The sequence below is a fragment of the Vanessa cardui genome, chromosome 2, assembly GCF_905220365.1.
Source record: "Vanessa cardui chromosome 2, ilVanCard2.1, whole genome shotgun sequence".
Lineage (NCBI taxonomy): Eukaryota > Metazoa > Arthropoda > Insecta > Lepidoptera > Nymphalidae > Vanessa > Vanessa cardui.
This window is the reverse complement of record NC_061124.1, coordinates 13,467,079-13,492,228: the sequence shown is the minus strand read 5'-3', so window position 1 is coordinate 13,492,228 and position 25,150 is coordinate 13,467,079. Positions and strand designations below refer to the sequence as shown.

Sequence of the window (25,150 nt, the reverse complement as noted above, 5' to 3'; positions counted from 1 at the left end):
TTTTGATTTTAAGTGAAGCTGATGTTGACTAACTAATTTTTTTTAATATGGATAGATTAAGCGTTCCGTTTATATGAGTTAGAAACTACTTCGAGGACAATTTTTAAAGTAAACTTGCGAATAAAGTAAAAACAGACTTTCGAAAATGCGGATTTAATACGTCACGCGGCGTAAACTACAAGGATTCCTCGAAAGAGCTGTAATCGAACTCAGCAAAAAAACTTTGAAAAAGACCAACTATATTTCGTACATCATATGACATCACATCACATACACAAAATTTGATTAAAGATAGTAAGAAATTCTGCCCCATATCGCACCCTAACTGCGAGCCGTATAGGAGTTCCATCACTACATAGTATAAAACAAAGTCGCTTTCTCTGTCCCTATATCTTTAAATCTACGCAACGGATTTTGATGCGGTTTTTTTTAAAAGATAGTGTGATTCAAGGGGAAGGTTTGTGTATATAATACATGAACAATATAGTAAAGAAACACTGATAATTTTAGAAGTTTGCGATGTGATGTCGTATATAAACAAATTCTGTAGTATATTTAGTATCAGTATTGCACCCGTGCGAAGCCGGGGGTGGGTAGCTAGTTGATTATAATATTCGACTATGATAATTACATAAACATAACCACATTACGGAAGGTGACTCAAATATCCAAATAACCTATAAATAAAAGATTCGACCGAGTATCGCTAACGTGCTCCTCAGAATTGTTCCGTTCCCTTCCGTTCCGTTACTTTGTCATGGATCCTGTGCTCAGAACCTTACCAAACTTTCACCAAATTACCCTTGAAGTATATATTTTATAATAAAAAAAGAAATATCAAAATTGGTTAACGTGATTTTGAGTTATTCACCTATTTGTCGCGCATATACGTAATGCAAATTTAAGACTTATGTCGCTTTCACATGGATACCATCATCGGAAAAAAAAATAAAAAAAATGGGACCCCACGGGAAGCACTACCTTTCAAACAAAAAAAAAATTATCAAAATCGGTCCACCCAGTGAAAAGTTATGAGGTAACAAACATAAAAAAAAAAAAAAAAAAAAAAAAAAAAAAAAAAAAAAATACAGACGAATTGATAACCTCCTCCTTTTGGAAGTCGGTTGAAAATAATATGCATTTAAAAATTTCGTACCTGTGCAGGATAGAATAGGGAAATGTTTTGTATGGAATTCTCGCGTCAGAAAGGCTACGGTATCGTTCACAAAAAGCATCACGGATATTATTCGGTGATGGCGGAGTTCTCCACAATTTTGGCTGTTCGATTTGACATCGATTTTTGTTTTTTTTATTATGTACGTATTTAAATCAAACGAAAGAAAAATAAAGGAAGCCTAATCTATAATTTATATCAAAAGTGTACTTGTCCGGATTCCGGGAGAGTTTACAACTTTTAAATATAGAATAGGTTATTTTCTTTAAAAAAAAAAACAAGTCATGTTGGAAGAACAAACTGCCGCGAAAGGACAAACAGTGATTGCATGATTTTTTTTATGGATTTTTAGAAATTGAGGTGAGGTGATCGTGAATTTTGAATTTGGACACGAAATCCAAAACGATGTAAAAACCGCGTCGCTAAACTAGTCCAATAATGTAAACAAGCTGTTACTAATTAAAATTCGTCAGCAATACATAAAAGTTTCAGACGAAAGCGAAACTTCCGCGCGTGACTTCGACGTTTGTTGCTGAATATCGCTTCGTCAATGTTTGCATTCCGTCTAAAGGACAACAGAAGTCGAATGTACGTTTTCGCTTCGACTGTTTGGCTTACTAACGAGTTTATAATTACCACACGTGGATATGTTTTGGCGTTATTCGCGAGCTGCTTTTCGTTGGCTAAGCGTTGCTGTTTTTCGACAATGCACGTTTATTGTTAACGTTTCTTTGTCTTCGAATAAACATTTCGTATTGTTTTCAATTGGTGTTGTGTTTTTCTTCGTTGAGTTAAGAAATACTCTGGTAATTCTTTTTTTTTGTTTGTTTTTTTTTTTAAGAACGATATTGACCTAGAATGTAGGACTTGAATCTTAAACAATGATCGATTCAATTTCGGCCAAGCAGCTCTTCAGTTAATTTATGTATACAATTTAGTACAATCTCTACGCTGTGAAATAGCTGTATAAGGATTTGATTCGTCCTTAAAAACGGTCATTTAAAAAGTGGTAATTAAAATTATATGAAACTATAATTTTAACATTATTATTTTATTGGATAGGAATTTCTTAACGTGATTTATTTTACAGATGGCAACACTAAATTTGAGTATTAAATTATTATTAATTTCATAGAACTTTTAATTTATAACGCCTGCATCTAAAACACTACGCTAATTATGCACAAGGCAATTAACTGTTTAATTAAATGTTTGCCTTTTTAATTATGAACTTTCCCAATTATTTATAAAAATGGAAATCGTCTGTTTTCATTGTTATAATTATACGCTTGGACGTTGAGTTCGTAGTAAAAAATTAATGATTTTTTTTTTTTAATTTTTAGTATACTTCGTTTGAATAAATTATGAATGGCCTAACGCTAGACTGAATTTCGCGTCGCAGTTTCTGAACAATGTAAAAACGTGACGGTGACATTGACGAGGGTTTTTTTATGTAAAGCGATATGATACCCTATTTCTTATCTCACTTTTTCAAATTTCGAGCTCCTCTTTTCTTAATAATGTTTTAAAAGATATAAGACGGACTTTTTTTGCCTCAAATTTCCGCCTCATTAAATTTAAAATAATTAGGTATATTTCCTAACTAGGTAACTATTGTATAAAGGTTCATTGAAATGAGTATATTTTGAAATAAATCACATAAATAATTAATAACTAATGCCTGTGGGTGTGTGTGTACACATATATATATATATATATATTTACATTCACAGATACAGATATACTGACTTCTTAAATCTATTTTTTTAATTTTTTGTATATGTGTTACGATTGTGTGTTCTGTTTCGTAAATACCTATAATATTTTTAATTTAGTATAGTCTAGTATAATATTGTTTGAGCACTTTATTATGTATAAAATAACATATATTTTTTTACTCTAGCTAACGTCTTTATTTATATTCCGTTTTACGCCATTTTCGGAACCGTGTTAACTTAATTAATTTCAAATGCGGTCTCTACGTGTGCCTGTGACAAATATTACTTCTGAATTCATTTAAACGTACGTTTTTAATTTCATTTCTTTATTTGGACTAGCAATACTAAATCTCGTGAATAATTTCAATTTTATTTTTGTAATATTGCTCTCTTTATTTAATGTTTTTTTTTTTAAATTATTTGATTTGTTTACGAACGTTACGAACTCTTTAGTTTGTTTATGTTCATTGACGTTTTCAATTTAGACAGCTTGCGTTATTTTGCAAGTGAAAGCTGGCGAGTAATAACTTTTTGATGCACATTTGAAGTTTTTTCTTGACTGACAAGAACCAGAAATGTTTATTATTTCAGCTGTTAGATGATAATATCTCACGTCAATATTGTAAGATACAACCAGTGTGAACATGAACATGCGCAGACCTGACAGGACGCTTTTAAGTGACAAAGACTTTACGATAAAAATATTACGAATATTATTACAAAAAAATATCGTTATGTAACAATTAATTAAATTATGCATTTTATACAAATAATAAAATAAATATTACTATTTAATCGTCCTTATAATTATTTAATCTGTTTACTTTCATTTTGTACTGTACTGTACTTTTTGCTTGTTTTATTTTTATTTGTGCCTAAACAACTTATAAAGATCACATTCTATATGGTATCTCTAATGTAGCTTTTCAATCTCGTGTTGTGCGGTGAGTTTCGAGTTTCTTCTTACAGAATACCTCTGCAGCTCTCTCAGCTCGATTCATTAACCTTTCCACACTTGACATTTGATTTGCGCTCGTTTGCAAATAGCAGTAGTATAATAAAATTTCGTTGACTTATATTTATAGTTTTTTTTTTTTATTAATACGAATTATTGTTCCAGAAACATGCTGATATTTATTAACTTGATTTACGAGTATATCCAAGGTACACTAACGCCCATTGTGAATCGATTATTTATTTATGTATACTATTGGGTAGCACATGAAACTTCGCATATATTCAAAAGATTTTTACAAGTTACGAAACCTAAGACAGTAAAATGTTAATTTTTATTTTATTATTAACATTTATACACATAGTCGAACAAATTAGTAAATAATATCTATCTATCTATCTATCTATTATTAAGCAACAATATGTTTCATTTAAATTTTTATTTCTTTTATTTAAATATCTATCTACTCGTAAATTCCGAAAATTTTAAAACATTTTGGAAAAGACTAGTCGCTCTTGTGGATACTATAAATCTAATGTTAAAAGCTTTCGTGTATCACACGGAGAGCTCACAGCGCTTACGAATCGCCTTCGCGTGTAATGTAACAGCCCGGAAACGATATCATTAATGTATAGAACGGTACACGTTGTTCGCACACATTAAATGTTACAAATTCGAGTAGTATATTACTGAGTATAGTGATTACCAATTGTAATTTTATGGCGGTACTTTGATGTAATCAAACTCCCAAATATATTGACCACTTACCACGATTATAACGAAGCTGTAAGAAATATTAACTATTCCTTACATCGTCAATGTGCAACCAACCATGGGAACTAAGATGTTATGTCCCTTGTGCCTGTAGTTACACTGGCTCACTCACCCTTCAAACCGGAATACAACAATACTGAGTACTGTTATTTGGCGGTAGAATAACTGATGAGTGGATGGTACCTACCCAGACTTGCACAAAGCCCTAACACCAAGTAACCATATTTGTAATAAGACAGATAAGTTATATCTATTTAACATTACACATTGACGTTTACCAAGACGAATATTAGCGTTGACCGCTCATCCTTAATTCAGTCAGAAGCTGATGTTGCATTCGGTTTTATGAATAAACAAATGTTTTGCTACATTTGAGTTATTCACGTGCTCGTTCCATGTGTGGATGGAGAGTTTATAATGTTAGTGAATACTATAAATATTTAGTCAAACAAAGCGGTGTTATAACGCGAGCGAGCTGTGCCGACACGCAGAGTAATGTCGACTTAGTCTGTGCACGTCTTGTTTACGCTCTTAAACGACTGTAGTATATATTAGTTGATTTTCATGGAGAATTTATTTATATTTAACAAATATTTTTGTTAAATACAAATGTATATGTACAGGTATGGTGGATAAAAATAACTACTGAGATTTTGCTTGGTGGTACTCGAATCGGTTGCAACTTTGTATTTTCATTGCTAGACCTCGCCAATGGCAAAGTTAAAAAATTTTTTCAATACTAGTAGTCGCCCGCGGCTTCGTTCGCGTTTTACGGTAATGGCTGTCATGTGTTGGGCAAAAAAGTGGCTTATAGCCTTTCTCGGAGTTCAAGTTTGCTTCATACCTAATTTCATAAAATTCGATTAAGTAGTAAGAGCCAGACTTATAATATTAATATTAGTAACAAAACAAAATCATTTTTATAATAAATTAGTTTGCAAAGATATAACATAATAATCATTAACAACAAAATACTTCAATCAATTTCTGGTTTTCTAATATTATTACAAAAACAGTAAAACAATGATACGCCTGACCGTATTTCGCGCTGCCGCCCGCCAAAAAGAGAATGAAATTAAAAGCCATCTGACAGCTTGACGCATGAGGTTTGGAAAGTCACACTAATCCTCCTTATAATATAGACAGAACTGTTATAATTGTAAGTTGATATTCAAAATACCACCGATTCGGAAATTAAAACTTCGAATCTAAGAATAATTTGGAAAGAAAATCAACGGTTTTTTTTTTTTAAATGTCTCTAATTATATTTTTCCAATGTGTAACAGTCTGAAAGCTAACATCTCATTACGAAGGTGTGCAATCAACCAAGACGTTATTAGTGTTCTAAAATCCTTTAGCATACAAATGCTCTTTAACGTTGCTTTTTAATTTTATTTTTGAATGTTTTCTGGGACGCAATAATAGTGCATGTCATTGAACTCTATATAGCTCTTAATTTACACCTGCCGCTGGAGGGTCTCCACTGCAGTTGTCAAGACGTGGCCCTTTTATTTCAGCCTACTGCCAATATAGCTTACTAATCCCTTTAGTCTAGGTCAATAATTTAGGTGCTCTGATTGATCGGCAATTTAATTTAATCTAAACCAATATTATAAAGAGGTCAAATTTATTTAATCGTTTTTTGAGAGTAATCTCCGGAGCCCGTGACCTAATTCTTAAAACAAATCACTTGTAGAAATATTCATAATTCTTGAGTGCTATGAAGTATGAATTATATCTGTGGAATATTATTTTCTTTATTAATAAATTGTACTAGTACGAAGCCGGAGATCTGTAGTCGTATTAATTTGCTAAGATTTATAAATTATAAAACAAAGTACATGTTTATATATTGCCGTCAAAATACATGACATTAAGTCTTCAAAAATTCTGTAAATTTAATGACCTATACATGTAAAATAAAAAATATTCTACGAATCAATAAACTAAATCTCTTAATGTTTTTTTTCTTTTAAATTCTTGAAGTGTTTTCAAAAGTCCGTGTACATATGGAAGGACATAAATTAAATGTGGATGGATATAGAGGAAGGGGACGACCAATGAAACGATGGATAGATTGTGTGAAACATTATTTTGCTGGAAAGAACGTTACTTGTGAGATGACGTCAGACAAAGTAGTATAGAAGAAAAAGACATGCTGTGCCGACCTCAAGTAAATTGGGATAAGGGCAGTATGACGATTTCACATATGTAAAAAAAAACGTTTGTCTCGCCATTTGATCATTTTAAGTAGTCGCTGCCGTATGCTCAAGAGAAAGGGATGCCAAACAGACTGACACTGTTACGCGTTACGTAACGAAGCGGTTTACCCTCACATAAGAAGTTGTTACTTCAAAATACACATTTGTTACACACACATACGAGTATGAATTCACATGTGTGTATGTGTAACAATAGCTTACAATTGATAAGCGAATCTGTTGTTCGTATCTTAGCTTAGACTTCATATAAGTCGGTCACACGCTTGCCATAAACATTACAAATATATGTGTGTACGTATATCATACATAGAAATTCTATACAAGAGGCTTGAAAGCTGGTGAGCTATTTATAACTATGAAATGAATATTTATTTACGTATTTCGCATTGCAGATAACTTTTATATAATTATGTTTGTCTTAAACGTTTAGCCAAAATAAGATTCAATTGTTGCTTGTTACATATTGATTAAATATAAGTATATTTTATAATCATCATCATTACATTGTATAAAACAATCGCTTACCGCTGTCTGTCCCTATGTATGCTTAGATAATTAAATTACACAACAGATTTTGAAGCTGTTTTTTAATAGGAAGATAGATTCAAAAGGGAGGTTTATGTGTATAATACATGCACAATATAGTAGAGAATTACTGAAAAACATTATGCAGTGTATTTTGTATCAGCAAACGTGCGAAGCCGGGACGGGTCGCTAGTATCTCATAAAGCTAACCAAGTTCCGTTTGTGAAATTGGCAGATGTTAAAGTATACCCAATGATGTTCTAGTAAACAGTTATGTTATTAAAGCGAAAAAGTGAAGACTAGAAAACGTCCTAATTGGGACGTTTGCCTTTAGTCGTTTTACGTAGTAATACGTTATAATACATCATAATTACGTAGTAATACGTTTTGCGCATTTAAAACATCTAGTTGTTTCTTTTTTTTATTTTTGTTCTTATCAAGTTATCCTTTTTACTTGTAACGAAATGTAAAATAAACGGTCCCCGGCGCGGCACACTTTTTTCTGTTGTTTAGTATGGATATAACATATCTGTTTATTAAAATATCAGTGGGTATACCTTTATCTGTATCCCAGATAACGTGTATGCAATTTCAAAACGAGAAGTTAAGTAGTTAGGACGTGAATGCGTATCAGATATAAAAACTCCCCATTCCAGATACAACAATATTTACGATTCGTCCTACCCCCGTGTTGCAATGTTGCAGATGTCTGTGGGTGGTGGTAATCACTTTCCACCTGGTGAGCCTTCTGCTCGTTTGCCACCTATAACATAAAAAAGAAATATACTTATTAATGGGGTTTTCCACATAATATAAAATAAGATCCTCCTTTTCTATTACCTACCTTTTCCTAACTTTCTCTCTGACTCTCTAACTACATATCAACTGAAAACGAGCAAACTTGTTAAAGTGTGTTCATTTAGCTTTTGCATCAATTGGCATAATATGGCAATGATCATCGAAAATGTAAAAAAAAATAATCCGAATGAACGATCGAGCCTTACCGACATACATTTTATGCATTAGAAACTGCGATCGGTAGCTAGTGCGTTAAATAATATTTTGCTCCATGGAAATAATATTATTTGTTTACAAATCCACAAGTGATTTGCTCTCGACTACAAATAAAAGCGATATTTATAGCTTGGCCTTCCGTGCTCTGAATATGGAAACTCAAAACTCATATTAACTTGTACTACTGACTCTTGCGAGCTGAGTTCGCCGACATAGTTTGACCTGGTTTCCGCGAAGACTTTTTCTATTTTTGTTTTTAAGGTTTTCGCGTATATCATGTTTCGTGAACCTCCAAAAAGTTTTTATTTCTTTTTATTTTTTTGGAAGTATGTTGTATTCGTTTTTCACAAGACATATAAATACTTAAATACATACGTTAATTATTAACTTTTGACCTTTTTGTTCTTCATTAAGAAATCTTCTTTTTTTATCTTGAGATATTTTCTAAAAGATTGTACAAATTTTCTTTATGGCTTTTGATTTTTTTATTTTTTATCGGAATTTTCTCTAGAATAACAAAGCAGGACCCAGATTCTGTTCCACCAAAACAGAAACGAATTAGTAACGCGTTTGCTCACGTTATCTGCTTTGAATGGCATTTCAATGATAAAGATATCAAATTAAAAAGGTAACAAGCGATATTTAACCGTTGTTATGAATCGTATTTCTCTTCGTGGTAGATCTTTATACACGCCCGCCTGTATAGGTACCACCACCTCATATATACAATACAGATATTCTACCTTAATAGCACAATGTAAGAAATTGATAATATTTCTTACGGGGTGCATATCTATGTATATTGTATGTCGTTACCATACGGTAACGACATACAATATACTGGCCCCATTCTTTCCCTACCAAGATAATAAAAAAAACAAATACTATCTAATGTGATTCTGATTTAAATGTAGTCCACAAAAGATCCATAATAAAAAGATAGCTTTGGAAATAAATATGACTGAGTAACATTACACAAATCAGTAGTCGCCATAGATGACATGTCTTTGGTATAACACGTATTCAGAATATGATTTTGTAAAAACACAATTTGTCGTGTTACAAAAACAAGCTCGTGTTTCTTATCTCGTTATGACGTCGCTCGTTTTGGCTTGTAACGATTTCTGGCGTAGGAAATCGGCAGAGTCATGAAGACTTTATCTTCTTGAAACTTTGGCGATGAATGACTCATTCGAGTTTTGTATTCAAGTTAAATAATTTAAGAGTTTTTATGTCTATATCCAAACTTATATTATGAATTCGAAAGTAATTCTGTTTGTCTGTCACGCTTTCACGTCAAAACTACTGGATCGATTTAAATGGAATTTGCTACACAAATAGTCTAGAACCTCAGAAAGGACATTGGCTGAATGAAACAAACAAATGAAATGAAAAAAAATTTGTATGTTGCGCGCGCACAGGCTGACATGATGAAGTTGCTCCCTAAACCGCCAATTATAATATACTCTGCGCCGCCATTTAAAATTACCTTAATTAAGTACCGCTTATTTTTCAATTCTTATTTTTTTTGTATGTGTTCTATTTTGTAAGTTAGTCTTATAAAGATTGTGAAAAAAGAAAGAATCATTATTATTGCATTGAGTAAATAACAAAATTAATTTATTGTTATATTTTTATATGCTATAAAAAAACCTTTTTTGACAAGCCTAAGAAGTATATACATACAACGTTTAGTGTCGCTTTTTTCAGTTTGACAGTTTTGGATACAAATTTATTGCGAAATATAATACAGTACATTTACGTATACAATTGTACAACAACGATCATAGCACGTTAAATTTCAAATGCAAACCTAATCGCACAATTGATATGTTAATTGTAACGCAGTTGAGCTTCATTCGATTATAGGCTTTAGAGGCGATCACGCGTGAACGCGATCGTATAGTACTGCGGGATCACAATCGAATACAAAAGATAATCCACTTATAACTTATTTTGTATTAGATACTTTTTTAACATTAACGAATTATTATTATTATATGTCACGTAAATTCATTACTAATCATTATTGTTCTTCAAACATCAAGCATTAACATTAAGCGGCCTATTTTCTATTACATATTTTCAAAACATTTTATAATATTACGTTAATGTTTTCTATACCATTTTGCCCTGATGTAATTAATTTAGTAGAAAGGAAGAATTACTTAAACGCCAAAACGATATTATTGTAAAGTGTATTTTAAAGTTATTACTTTAAATCTCTTTTACCAGTGCGAAGGTTTTTATACTATCCACTTTTTTGTAACTTTCCTCTACATGACATCATATTAACATCTATACGATTGAAAAGATTACCATGTCTATTGGTATACATAAAAGGCGGGGCAATTATATGTAGGGTTTGTTGGTATTTTATATAACACATTTGTATTTTTTCAGGTAATAACAGCAAGCCGGTGTTTAGTCCTGTGCGCAGACAGCCGCGGAGAGATGGAGTCGTGGGCGGGCGCGTTACGGGGCGCGTTGCATCACGGGGCGGACGTCGCGGACCTCGTCGCAAGCCTGTCATCTGGGGACCATCATTGGTAATAAACAATAACATACATAAATATCTTACCTTTTTTTTTCTCGCTGGAAAAACGCATTACGCGCTTCCCCCACATGATGGAAAGTGGGGGGGGTGTGTGGGACTCCCCGGAGCCCTGAACGCCGAGTGCGCCCAAGCACACCGGGTTTACCCACTAAAAAACCAGCGGTACCCTCTCCGTCTTTCGGCGGACGCCACGGGATCGCTTACGCATGCTACCGTGACGCCCTGACACATAAATATCTAACCTACTCATCTTCCACGGCAAAAAAAAATCAAATCAAAATAAACTTTTTTTAAGTAGGCTTTCACAAGCACTTTTGAATCGGCAATTAACAACCATACTAAGTCTACTGCCTATATATAATATAATTAAATAAATGAATTTACCACCGGTTCCGAAGATAACCTACTTTCTGATATTTGTATGCAAACTAATTCTATTATTACGATTATTGAAACAATTCAACAATGGCACAATGCTCTATTAATTATGAGATCTAAGACGTCAAAACCCTTTTGATACCTATTTCATTGGCTTGCTCGAACTACAAAGTATCGTTGTATAGCAGCAAAATAACTGACCAGTGTGTAATATCATTCAATTATTTCACCCCAATTGACAGCCAGATGGTAAGTTACAACACTGCCCATCGACATTGGTCATTGACCCGGGGAAAAATTATCTAAAATAGCCATGACCTATTATAATTTATTTTATATTATAGACGAAGATACCTCACACAAAGTTTGCTAAAAACAATTCTCAAAGTATTAAGGCCCAGATAACTTCTACCGTGATAGACGCTTGGACGATAGACGCGTATCATTTACGCAATCTAGTGCCTATTTTAACTAAACCTCGTGTCTAGATGGAGCAAAAAGTTACCAAATTCTTGCGACCTGTTGCGTTGAGTTAATCATAAGTTTTCCGAATAATATCAGACTCGTGAAATGCGCGGAAACCGCCACAAAGGCAAGTAACGCATCGTTACTGCTATTCAAATTTAAATTTTCGTATTTCATTCTGTTTCTCTTTTGTACGCCGCCGTTGCAATTTAACTCGTTACGTGACAGCCAAAGAGTATATAAAGTAGACAGCAATTCAAAATTCGAACGCGCTGCCATGATCAATTGTTTGGAGAAAGTTTGTTAAAATTACCCCCCAGTCTGAATTGAAACGGCAGACCGTTGAAATGGAAAAAAGTATGAAGCGTCTTTGTTACACGACGTTTATTTATTACGCGTTCTAATAATTGTTTTTTTTTTTTTTTATAAAAAAATAACATTTATAATTCCTTCGTCGTATATGGTATGGTAATTCCACGTATACGTTTCTACGTAAAACGTGTGATTGGCGACTGCAATTATTACATAGAAACAAAGTCGCTTACCGCTGTCTGTTTATGTATGCTTGTATCTTTCAAATTACGCAACGGATTTTGATACGGTTTTTTTAATAGATAGATTGATTCGAGAGGAAGGTTTTTGTATATGATACATGTGGGGGTGGATCGCTAGTGAAAGTATAAACATACAATAATAAAATACTGCTGATAACTTTGCTTTTTACAAATATTCACTTTTATGTATGAAGAAGAAGCATGATAAGACTAAGAAGAAGATAATTATATCTCCATAACCTTTTTCTTTATTTTATTCTATTTCACAGGTACACTGCAACACACGCTAGACCGACGTTCTGCAATGTATGCAGAGAACCGCTCGGCGCTCTCGGCACCGCGCACGCGCTCGCCTGCGAGCTTTGCAAGTTCAAGGCGCACAAGCGATGCGCCGCGCGCGCTCCTCCCTCCTGCAAATGGAGCACGCTCGCCTCACTCGGACCCCATGTTGTTGAAGATCCGGAAAGTGTCAGTACACGCTCTTTACTTTTCAACCAATACTTATACACACATATACATATATGTACATATTGACGACCTCCGTGGTCGAGTGACGACCTCCGTGGTCGAGTGGTGTGTACACCGGTTTTCATGGGTACCCCACTCTGAGGTCCCGGGTTCGATTCCCGGCCGAGTCGATGTAGATTACCATAAGTTTTCTATGTTGTCTTGGGTCTGGGTGTTTGTGGTACCTTCGTTACTTCTGAGTTTCCATAACACAAGTGCTTTAGCTACTTACATTGGGATCAGAGTAATGTATGTGATGTTGTCTCATATATACATACATATCATAAAATACGTAGAATAAAATAAACAGAAATTTACATTACATTATGATACCATATAATATCGAGTGTAGTATTAACTTACATTTAAATAAAGAACAAATGATATACGAATAAATATTTCAAATAATATTATATTTCATGAAAGATAACCTAAAAATTTAAATTAAGTAGAATCTTATTTTTGAATTCGAAAAAAATAACGATAATGAACAAACTGTAACGGTAAAGAAGGATATTCTGTCATATTATAAGCGAAGTCACGTGTAATTATTCAGTTACCCCGACTTCTAAAATTAACTCACGTCCTAGATCTTCGAGTTGATTAAACCATAACAGTTAATAATCTCGAAAGCAATCCGACCGGAATCGATGCTAAGTATCGATGCTCGTAATTCATTTTACGAGGCAATAATCCCTGAACGATACCATTTTATGGGCCCTCGCTTTCCGAACGACATCGTTCAATGCTTCTCTATTGTACCTATTCGTTAATTTGCCACATAGCCATTCGAAACAACGTCACTATCTGATTTATTTTCTGACTTTAGATAATACTAGTACACATTATTGATTTTTTTATAAAAAATATGTACAATAAGAATTTGAATTTCGAACTGTGGGCTATTGGTATTTTGTTTTTTTTTTTTAATTGATAACTCAAAGCAAAGGTTCATCAATGTACATCCTAATAAAGAAAGGCCGGAACAAATAGACGGACTGACAAAAATTGAGATGAGACAAAAACGAAGTGTAATAAATATTAACTTAAAAATAATATCCCGAAAAAAACGACTCTTTTCGAATTGTAAACATGGTTTTATTTTATTTATAAAACGGCATATTTATAATTAAAGCGCTAAAAAAGTCAAAGGATCGAGCTTTGAATCAGGCTAAAAATTTCAACGCTTTCTTTTTTTTTAAATACCGCTAACTTTTTTTAATCTGTCTCCTCTGATGTAATTGAAACGGTCGAGTGATTTTGACACGAAGTATCACAGAGAGGCAATTTTAGCATCTAATTTAAATGAAAATTACTAGACCTAAAAAGGGACAGACCTTTTTTTAAATACGTACTTAAATAAAAATTTGATTACAGTATATGGTCTTTCTTTGATGTACAAAGATATGCTATGTAATATGGCCTGTTTTATTCATAACATTTTTTTGCTCTTATATCTTGTTAAAACGTATTCATGAGTTTATGTTTATGCTCCTGCCAGTAGTGAATACTCACATATACGCTCAAAAAGGCGTTTGACGAATTTGGCGTATTCTTTGATTACACCGTATGTTTTAATTATACTTTTTTTCTTTTTAGAATATAATAATGCCGCATCAATGGCTCGAAGGCAACTTGCCAGTGGCTGCCAAGTGTGACGTCTGCGACAAAACCTGCGGCTCCGTTCTAAGGTTTGATTTTTTTTTGTTTCTTCTTACGCCAGCGGTTTTCATTAGTATCTAATGGAATGGAATTATTGCGGTTGTTAAGTTCGTCGACTTTTTAAATGATAAAGGATACATATAATAACTCCAAGGTACAAAGTTATTCAGACAAGTTAACGTTAAGTCACGTAAATATTTTTTATTATGTTATGTAAACTACACAAAACAATATTGTTTGTATTTATGTATTTACTGATGTGTATGTACATGTATAATGCTGAAAGTGTTTAACAGATGAAGGAAAAAACAAACCCGGACTTTATGTTTTTTTATTCTAAATTATTATCTGTGAGTTGTAAAAAAGATATTAAAGTAATGTTTTGAACATCGATAAAAATACTGTAATCAGTTCGATTATTAAAAGTTTTAGTTTACGAAAACGTATGCATTTGACGGAAAAATAATTTGGTACGTAATTTTACGAAAGGTAAACATGTATCTTTGATCTTGCTTATCTTTAGAACAACGACTAAATTCTTGTTAAATTCTTGTGTAACAATTAATTATTCAAGGCATGAATTTTGTTTGCATACTGAATAACCAATTGTATTCTTATTAAATTTGATTCAGTGAGTTTTTACATATAAAAATGTGTGGGCGCTTTTACTCGTATGTAACAACGGAGTTGTTCAACCGATTGGTTTGAAACTTTGTACAGTTGTATTGTCACTAACTTGTACTGGTCGGCGTCAAATATAAAGTTAATTGGCGTAAAAAGGTGGCCAGAATATATTGTACCTTGGTACTATGTATTTTTTCCTATTTATGTGTGTGAAGAATATATGGTTAGAAAGAATGTTATTTATGAAATGACGTCCGACAGAGAAGTATGGAAGGAGAAGACATGCTGTGCCGACTCGAAATAAAGTTGGAATAAGGGTGAGAGGCTGATAATGATGATGATGATGTTGGTACTATTTATTCTGTCCGCTACACACTGCTTCAATTTTATTGCTATTATCAACATACAATAAATATGGATTAATATCGATTTGAGAACTGGTACATTTATTTCACTATAGCTCAGATGTAATTACAATAACAGAACAGTAACAGCCTATAAATTTCCCACTCAAAAAATCAAAATCAAAATAAACTTTATTCAAGTAGGCTTTTATAAGCACTTTTTGAATCGTCATTTTACAATTAAGTGAAGCTACCACCGGTTCGGAAAGTAGATTCTACCGAGAAGAACCGGCAAGAAACTCAGTAGTTACTCTTTTTTAACATTTAAAAAATACAACGTCATGTAAATAAATACAATTATTTCAATTAATGTATCCTGCTTGGAAGTCAACAGGTATTAACTCCACGCTGTTTTATCATCTACAAAATCTTGTATCGAATAGTATGCTTTTTCTACCAATGTATTTTTAACAAACGATTTGAATTTACTAAACGGCAAAGTTAAAAATTTCTGCGGAATTTTATTATAGAAACGGATACCTTGCCCCAAGAAGGATCTATTGACTTTGCGGAGTCGGAAACTTGGCGTTATAAGTTTATCCTTACTTCTAGTGCATATACAATGATTATCACTGATTTTATCAAAGTGATCAATGTTACTGTGAATATACATGATATTGTTGTAAATATATTGCGACGCAACAGTAAGTATTCCTACTCTGTTAAAAACATCCCGAAGAGAGTCTCTAGCTCCAAGATTATAAATAAACCGAATTGCTCTCTTTTGTAAAATAAAGACAGATTCAATATCTGCAGCGTTACCCCAAAGTAATATGCCATATGACATAATACTGTGAAAATAACCAAAATAAACTAAACGAGCGGTATCAATATCAGTTAGTTGTCTAACTTTTCTAACCGCGTATGTTGCGGAGCTGAGTCTTCCTGTTAGGGATGATAAATGAGAAGTCCACTGAAGTCTGGAATCCAATTTTATTCCTAAAAACACCGTAGTATCAGCTACTTCAAGACGGTCACCATTTAAAGATATATTATAATTTTGCTTGCTAACATTAGGTAGGGTAAAAACTACACATTTTGTTTTTTGAGCATTCAAAACTAAATTATTTACTGTAAACCAATTGTGTATCTGTGATAATGCGCCGTTCACATCGTCATAGTCATTTTTTTTCCTGTCAACCTTAAAAATCAGCGAAGTATCGTCAGCAAACAACACTATACCACAAATACCCTTAACATAGAAAGGAAGATCATTTATATATACTAGGAATAGAAAGGGACCCAAAATTGAACCTTGTGGGACTCCCATTTTTAACGTAGATCCAGAAGACTTTATTCCATTAATGAAAACTTGCTGGATTCTTTGACTTAAATATGAAGCGATTAGATCAAGAGCTTTACCTTTAACACCGTAATATTTGAGCTTATAAAGAAGCGTTTCGTGTTCTACACAATCGAATGCTTTAGATAAATCACAGAATACTCCAATAGCGTTCTGTGATTTCTCCCAAGCATCGTAAATATGTTTGAGAAGCGCAATTCCCGCATCAGTTGTCGAGCGACCTCTTCTAAAACCGAATTGCTCACCATGAAAAATAGCATTTGTACCGAAATGGACGAGAAGTTGATTTAAAATATTTTTTTCGAAAATTTTACTTAAGGATGGGAGTATTGAAATAGGCCTGTAATTACCGGGATCGCTTCTGTTTCCAGTTTTAAAAAGTGGTAAAACTTTACTACATTTTAACAAGTTAGGAAATGAACCCGTGTCCAAACTCTTGTTAAAAATTACTGCTATATACGGAGCAATATCGTATATGATGTTATTAAAAAATTTTACCGAAATGCCCCATATGTCGTTAGTTTTTTTAATATTTATAGTTTTAAATACTTTTATGACATCTATTGCAGAAACCGTTTCAAATGAAAAATCAATAACGCATTTAGAAACACTATTATTTAATAACCTAGCTGCATTTGATGTAGATGATTTTAAATGAAATGTTATTTTATGGGGTACTTTATCAAAAAATGATTCAAATAAATTAGCAACCTCTAATTCAGAACTCGTGTATCTACTACCTGTGTTCAATTCTATTGGTATCATTTCCTTTTTGGGTTTTCCACTAACACTACTAATAACATCCCATGTGGCTTTAATTCTATTATCAGAATTAAGGATTTTTTTCTTTAAATATAAGGACTTAGCAGAAATGCATACTGTTTTAAAAATTTTGGAATATTTAATGACGTATTCTAAAAAGGCTACGCTTCGATTCCACCGCCTCATATCATATAAGTCGTATAATTTATTTCTACTTTTATAAATACCAACAGTAGCCCAGTCACTAAACTTTAATTTTGTGTTACTATAACATGATTTCATTTTAAATATATTGTTAAATTCTTTTAGTATTACTTCAAAAAATGAATTATAAAGCTCATTTGGATCCTGTGTCGTAAGATCTAGATTAGACAATTTATACGCCACAATATCTTTAAAACAATGTAATTTGTTAGCTGTTATTGGCCTGTATGTTATTTTTTTTAAATGATTTATTTCTTTGTGTTTTAATGAAAACTTCTGACCACAATGGTCAAAAGTTAAATTATTTATAATTGATACTTCATATATTTTACAGTCACAGAACACATTATCAATACACTTAGAAGTGCCGTCGGTAATTCGCGTCGGTTCATTAACTCTATGAGTTAAATTAAATGACATAAACAAGGCGACCAACCGAACACTTAACGTAGTTTCTTTAAGTAAGTCGACGTTAAAGTCCCCACATACAATTATATATTTATTAGTTTTACATAGCTTTTTAAGAATGTCCTCCATAGTGGTTTCAAACAAATAATAATCTCCCGATGGGGGCCGGTACACGCAGACTATAATGTACTGTGGAAATTCCACGCAGGATAGTTCGATAGTACGTTCGATAGAGAGGGCCACAATATCTTTTCGAGATTTACAAACGATATCATTCCGTACTAATATTAATGAGCCACCACGAATAGCACTCCCTCTTACGAACGCACTTGACAGTTTAAAGTTTGAAATATTAAATATGTCAAATTTTTTAACCCAATGTTCTGTGAAACAAAATACATGTATTTTATAACACTCCGAAAATAATTCTATTTCATGATCTTTGCCACCTATGCCCTGTATATTTTGATGTATAATATTTAAGTAAGAGGGCGCAGATGTTGTCGTTTTATTTAGTTTAAACTATTAATTTGAGTATTTTTAATTTTGTCGGTGTTAATATAAATTAAATTATTATTTTTATTATACATATGATCCTTGGTAACATTACTTGTAAAATAATTTTTGATATTGTAGGCAATTAGGTTACCAATTTGTCTTTTCGATTTCATTGGTAGGTACATAGTATCCTCTGTCCACTTAAATCTATGAATGAATTTATTAATGTCAAATAACATTAAATCATTACTGCAATGTCGAGTCAAATTATATAGACATAGATTTAAGTCATAAATATGTAAATTCTGTGCATCTGTCAAGGTATGTGAATATGGAAATAAACTAATTATAAATTTGCATTTCTTTTGATTTTGGATTTCAATTAATAATTTAATATCCTTAATTAAACTCTTTTTGTTTAGAGACAAACTGTCACCATGCATTAATACTATTATTAGAACCCAGATGCATAGAATTTATTTTATTTATTTGGTATTGATAGGTTGCCCCGGGTGAGCATGTGTTAAATACATTTTTTATTTCACTTTTAATTATTGAGCCAAAGCCCTGTCCTAACTTATCCGATACTACAATAACATCTTTATTTACTTCTAACCCCAGTTTATTATGGTTATGGATCCCTGGTGCACATTGACTCAATTTGATAGGTGATACTTTGGTATTATTACTATTAGGAGGAACCAACTCATTTTCCTGAGTATGCATACAGTTACATTTATTCGATAAGGATTCAAATTTTTCTAAGTTGGAAGTGCATAGCTCAAGAAGATTATTGGACTAAGGCCTGCTCTCCCATTAAGGAGAGTGTTTGGAACATATTCCACCACACTGTTCAATGCGGGTTAATGGAATTCACATGTGGCAGAATTTCAATGAAATTAGACACAGACAGGTTTCCTCACGATGTTTTCCTTCATCGCCGAGCACGTGATTAATTATAAACACAAATTAAGCACATATACATATATAGTGGTGCTTGCCTGGGTTTGAACCTGAAATTATCGGTTAAGATGGACACGTTCTGACCACTGGGCCATCTCAGATGTCATTAAATATATATAACTATATTTAATTAAAATTCATTGTTTTGATAATACGCCCTTACTTATATATTAATATTATCATTTGCTTCGTGCAAATTTCAGGTATTTAATACGGATAGTATCAAGTATAACGTTTCCTGGAATTCACTCGGAGCCAGCCCCCGGGGGAATTATTTCGTCACTTGGACGGGCACACGAATTCCACATTTTAAGGCTTAAATAGAACTCCTCGGGCGATGTTTACGTAATAGTCTTATGTATAACGTTTAGTTTGTTTTCTATATCTTCTTTATATCTTTGCTATATCTTCTGTATATAATAATATCTACCAGATATATATTTTTTAATTTAATTTTTATCTTTTTGTTTATATCTTTTAATTTTATTCCATTCTATGGAATATGTTTTATTCTACCCTAACATTCGTATTAAGTACCTACTGTATATCCCGATGCTACTAGGTTTGCAAGATGACAGGGTTGTTTCTTAAATAAATTATATTGAGACTATAGGACACATGTCTTCGATAAAATTATATAATGGGTAAAATTAATAAAACTAAACAAATATAAATAATTAAAGGTACTAGCTGCCAGCAAGAAAATACTGTTTAGAACATAATTTCTGAACGCATCCGTAAACGTCAAACATAGATGCTGGATGAAACGTCAATGAATTTCATTTATTTAAAAATTACTCGAATTAGCCGGATATGTTTTTTCGACTCAAAAATAATTATTATTTAACGATCTATAACTGTGGATAGGTTTCGAAAGGGTCTTTCGTAAGCCTGCACGAAATTATTTAATGGGTATAAATATTATTATTTAAAATTATAAATGTTACGTTATTTAATATCGTTTATTGAGAAGAAGCCAGCATTTGAGTATTTTGTAATAAATATTTAAAGTTTCGGAATGAGAGAACTTTGACTTGGAGTTGGTTTCTCTTTAAGCTTCGAACTTATTTCATCAATATCAAGTCCAATGCCCGTGATATTCGAATTGAAAATAAATACGGACTTCAGTTAAATAAGAAAAACTAATTTATCATTTATTTTCCATCTCTCTTTATATAAAAATACAGATTCCTCTCTTGTATGACGCGAATATTATTAAATGTGTTGAGTAAATTTTAAGCAAATATGCCACGTTGGCAAGGCCTCGTCTATGCTGAAATAACAGGCTTGCAGTTTAATGTACCGCGTAGTTCAGTTTCACCCGACGCCATCTTGTTTGTTTATGAGGTTTTCTCATTTAACACTATCATTAATATTAATGAAAACACAACTTATGATTATGAATATTTCAATAGCGCCTGTACTGATTTGAATCTACAATCTTCAGATAAGATCTATGTTTTCTTTGAGCTGGACTATTTGACTTCGGATACTACTTTTTTAATACAAAAAATAGTAAGAAGAAGAGACAAACGAGTCACGTGATGGTAAGCTGTCTTTGGTGGTCAAAACTTTGGTACTGTAAGAAATTATAATCATTCATTATTTAACCAATCAGCCAACCAAAACCAACCAAATCCAACCATGGAAAGTAATCTCCCTTACATCAAAACAAAGTATTGCTGCTTGACGGTAGAATGTATGACGAGTCCCAGTCGCCTACCTACCTGGATGAGTTTGCAAAATGCCCTACCTCAGAAGTTTGACAAAAACAGAATACCCGCAGAGTTTCGACGGTTCTTCTCAGGTCAGGGCGGGTTTTTACAGTTGGTAGTTTTTAATTTGACTTTAAATAAGTAAGTGTAATGCTTCTATATTGAATAAAGAATTTTGTGTTTGAGCATAAAGAGAGAGTTTCCAGTGACGATAAACCGCTGACATTTGGATAAAAGTTAGTATATATCTGGGCTACTTGAAAAGAATCGATTCCGTTTGAAATTGAATAGTATGCAAATACGGCCGGCACGTGGCTGTCAATAAAACTGCATGGAGGGTTTCGCCGTCATTCCGTATCTACCGGGATCACATTTGCATGGAACGAGTAATGTTTGCTTGGTCCTATTTCATTCGTACGTCACACGTTTGTGGTCGAGAGGACGATTTTCGTAAAAGTCGGTAGCTTGCATTCTTTTCATAAAATAGTAGAGGATCTGTTGAAATGGTCACCGATACCCAAAGACATTGGCACCGTAATAAATTATAACGATTCCTTATTTATTGGCAATGCACAACAAGCTTTGGCAACTTAATATCTCCCTTGTGCCATTAAAGACAATATCTTACTCTAGGTTCAAATTGCAACACAATACCGAGCATTGCGGCTGGATAGGTACAACCAACTTATCAGATATTCTAACGCCAAACCAATATTTAGTATTGTTGTGTTCCGATTTGAAGAGTGAATGAGTCTAACTACTGGCACAAGGGACTATGGGGATATCATCTTAGTTCCCAAGGTTGATGGTGCATCGATGTCAGGAATGGTTAGTATTTCTTACAGCGTCATCGTCTATAAGCGGTGGTGACTACCGACCACCTAAATATCGTAATAAAAAGCTATTACTTCTGAATACTTTCTATTTTATCAACGTTAACATTAATATTATTAAGCGAAATATCTCCTGTATATATTTTTGTACTAAATATAACATACACATAATAAATCTTGATATTTGGAAAGAGATATCATTGAAGATAAATAGGGGATAAACAATACAAGATACAAAATGAAGAGTTACTATTCCTTTCTGAAATAATCCCCTTATGTGTATTATGGGCTCCGTAACCAGTTTAGGAAACCCGCAAGTTGGATTTGAATAAAACTCGGTATTAGCGTAGCTTATATAGTTAGGTCGTAAAACGAGAATGTTCTAACGTTAATAACACGAGATTTTAAGGGAATATGTATTGGATTATGACGGTCAAATGGACTTGTCGTATTTATTAATTACTAGTAGTACCCGCGGCTTTACTCACCTTTTAGGATGTTGGTTATTATTTGGTTTTGGGCAAAAAAGTAGCCTATGTCTTTCTTGGAGTTCAAGTTTGCTTCATATCGAATTTCATCAAATACGGTTCAGCGGTTTAGTCGTAAAATAGCTACAGACAGACAGCGTTACTTTCAAATTTATAATATTAATATAGATTCAATGTTATCTTATGAAATAAGTATCAGTAAAAATAAATATCAAAAACGCTTTGCAAATAGCGTCATAATACTCAGCTAAGTTGCGGAATTCGTTTCCGGAATTTGTATTTCCGGGGACATTCAAACTAAACGTCTTTAAAGCTGTGAATCGATGTTTAATAGATTTCCCGCGCCATCTTCGAATACATCTTGACTTAACAGTTTATACTCTATCCATATATGTGGCCAGTAGCGGAAATTGAAAAAAAAACATTATTTTTTTTTCAAATGGAACGTATACTATTTTTAAAAGTTTCTATAAAACCTATAATAGAAGAATATTATATGAGCGCTTATCACACTTATAGTTTAAATTTAATGCCCGCGAAACTTCGGTGCGCAACTACTTATAGCAGTATGTAACAATTGTGTACTTAACTCTTCTTTGGAACACGCTCCAATTTCTAGTATAAGAGCTATGAATACTGATTTATTAGTAGTGTCCAGTTTGGTATTTCAAAAGAACCGTATCCCTATTTATTAGTAAAGGTTGAGGTTTCGTTTGTATATCATCATTATTATTATTATTACATAGTGAAACAAAGTCGCTTACCATCTGTACCATCTGTCTCTATATATCCTTAGATCTTTAAATAGATAGAGTGATTCGAGAGGAAGGTTTCTGTATATAATACAAGGTCAATATAATAAAGAAATACTGATAATTTTAGAAGTTTTAATGTGACATCACATTAAAACCTCTAAAATGATCAACCATTATTTAACATGAAATTAACAAATTCTTTAGTATATTTAGTAGCAGTATCGCACCCGTCGGAAGCCGGGGCCATATTAGCTAATAGTAGTACTAAAATTAGAGTCATATCTGTACCTTCTATATCTATAAATATAATAAAATTGGAGTGTCTGTTTGTAATATCGAAATATCCCTTATTTACTCAATACATATGTATGTATACACGAAACATATATTAAAGTAACATTTTTTTACAATTTTTGTCTGTCTGTCTGTTTGTTCCGGCTAATCTCTAAAACGGCTGAAGCGATTTTGACGGGACCTTATTTTTCTGTTAATTTCAAACGCCTCGTACAAGGCCGCGGGTACTGCTAGTTGACTAATAAACATAAATGTGATTGCAATTATTAGTCAGTAAACTTAGTACAATTTATAAATTATTTAGCATCGGTAGTATGTGAGCAGTACGTGTCGTTGTGTGGGGGAATTAATGTATTTCCACCGGCACGTGGCTACATCAATCAATTACAAAGCGTGCAAAAAACCCATCCCGCAACTATTGGCAATTTCCATTAATTCTCTCTTCACACGTCAACGTTTGACGACAAACACTGGAACGCTTTTTTAAACTCTTTTACGTGTTGGGCGTATATTGGTTTTATATAAAGGCGAATGTTTTACCGTTAGCAATTAACGATCGATGACAACGACACATATTTTGACAAGGTTTTATAAACATGTTGGGTCCAAGCTTGCCAGTGAATTTTAATTCATACCAACTAATTGGGCTGAAATATCAATTACATTTTTTTGGTGTAGAAGACAATAGGAATGAGTATACTAAATAACTTAAGGAGGCATTCACCTGAGAAGAATTCACTCAAGACATTCCAAAAAACTTTTATTTTATTTTATATCTCTAATAATTTCAAATGTTCAATAATTTATTTCTATAAAACTTATAAAAAAACCATTATTGTAACTGTAATTAATAAAAAATATTAAAACTGTAAATTTATGCATAGATTGAAAAGGCGTTTCTTTTTATTCAACTACTTTATGCTTTGTTTTATATTTCCGCTTAAAATTATTTCATTTTTTAGACCAGCAATATAGTCAATAATTTCGTTATCTTAATGCCTGATATTTTAAATGAGTTTATTATAAATATGTTTAAACGGTATTATACGACATAGGTACATTCTCGTTAGCTTTCCAACGCTGGTAGCTCTAAATCCATCTTAATCTTAATCACCGGCTCCGCGCGGCGCCTCAAAACGAAGAGGTTTTAGTTACATAACGTACGACTATATTGAACCACATTGCAGGAAATTTTATAATCTTAGCATTATAGCATGAAACATATATTATTACTTATTTTATTAATTTCATACCGTGAAAACTATTTTGTTTTCATATACTTGGAAAATATTTGAGAATAAAATTAACGCTTGTCATATCAATAGTCTAAATTTAAAGCGAGTGAGACCGCAAAGGGCAGCGACATTTAGAAAATTAAAGTATATACACAAATT

General features: G+C 32.7%; 1 protein-coding gene across 1 annotated transcript in view; it reads left to right on the top strand.

Annotated features, from left to right (window-relative positions):
• LOC124540995 (diacylglycerol kinase eta) overlaps positions 1–25,150 on the top strand; it is a 198,504-nt gene that overhangs the window by 156,179 nt on the left and 17,175 nt on the right. The window contains exons 4-6 of the mRNA XM_047118770.1: positions 10,786–10,931; positions 12,606–12,804; positions 14,443–14,534. Of these exons, the coding sequence (XP_046974726.1) occupies positions 10,786–10,931; positions 12,606–12,804; positions 14,443–14,534 (437 nt within the window). The remainder of the gene's footprint in view (positions 1–10,785; positions 10,932–12,605; positions 12,805–14,442; positions 14,535–25,150) is intronic.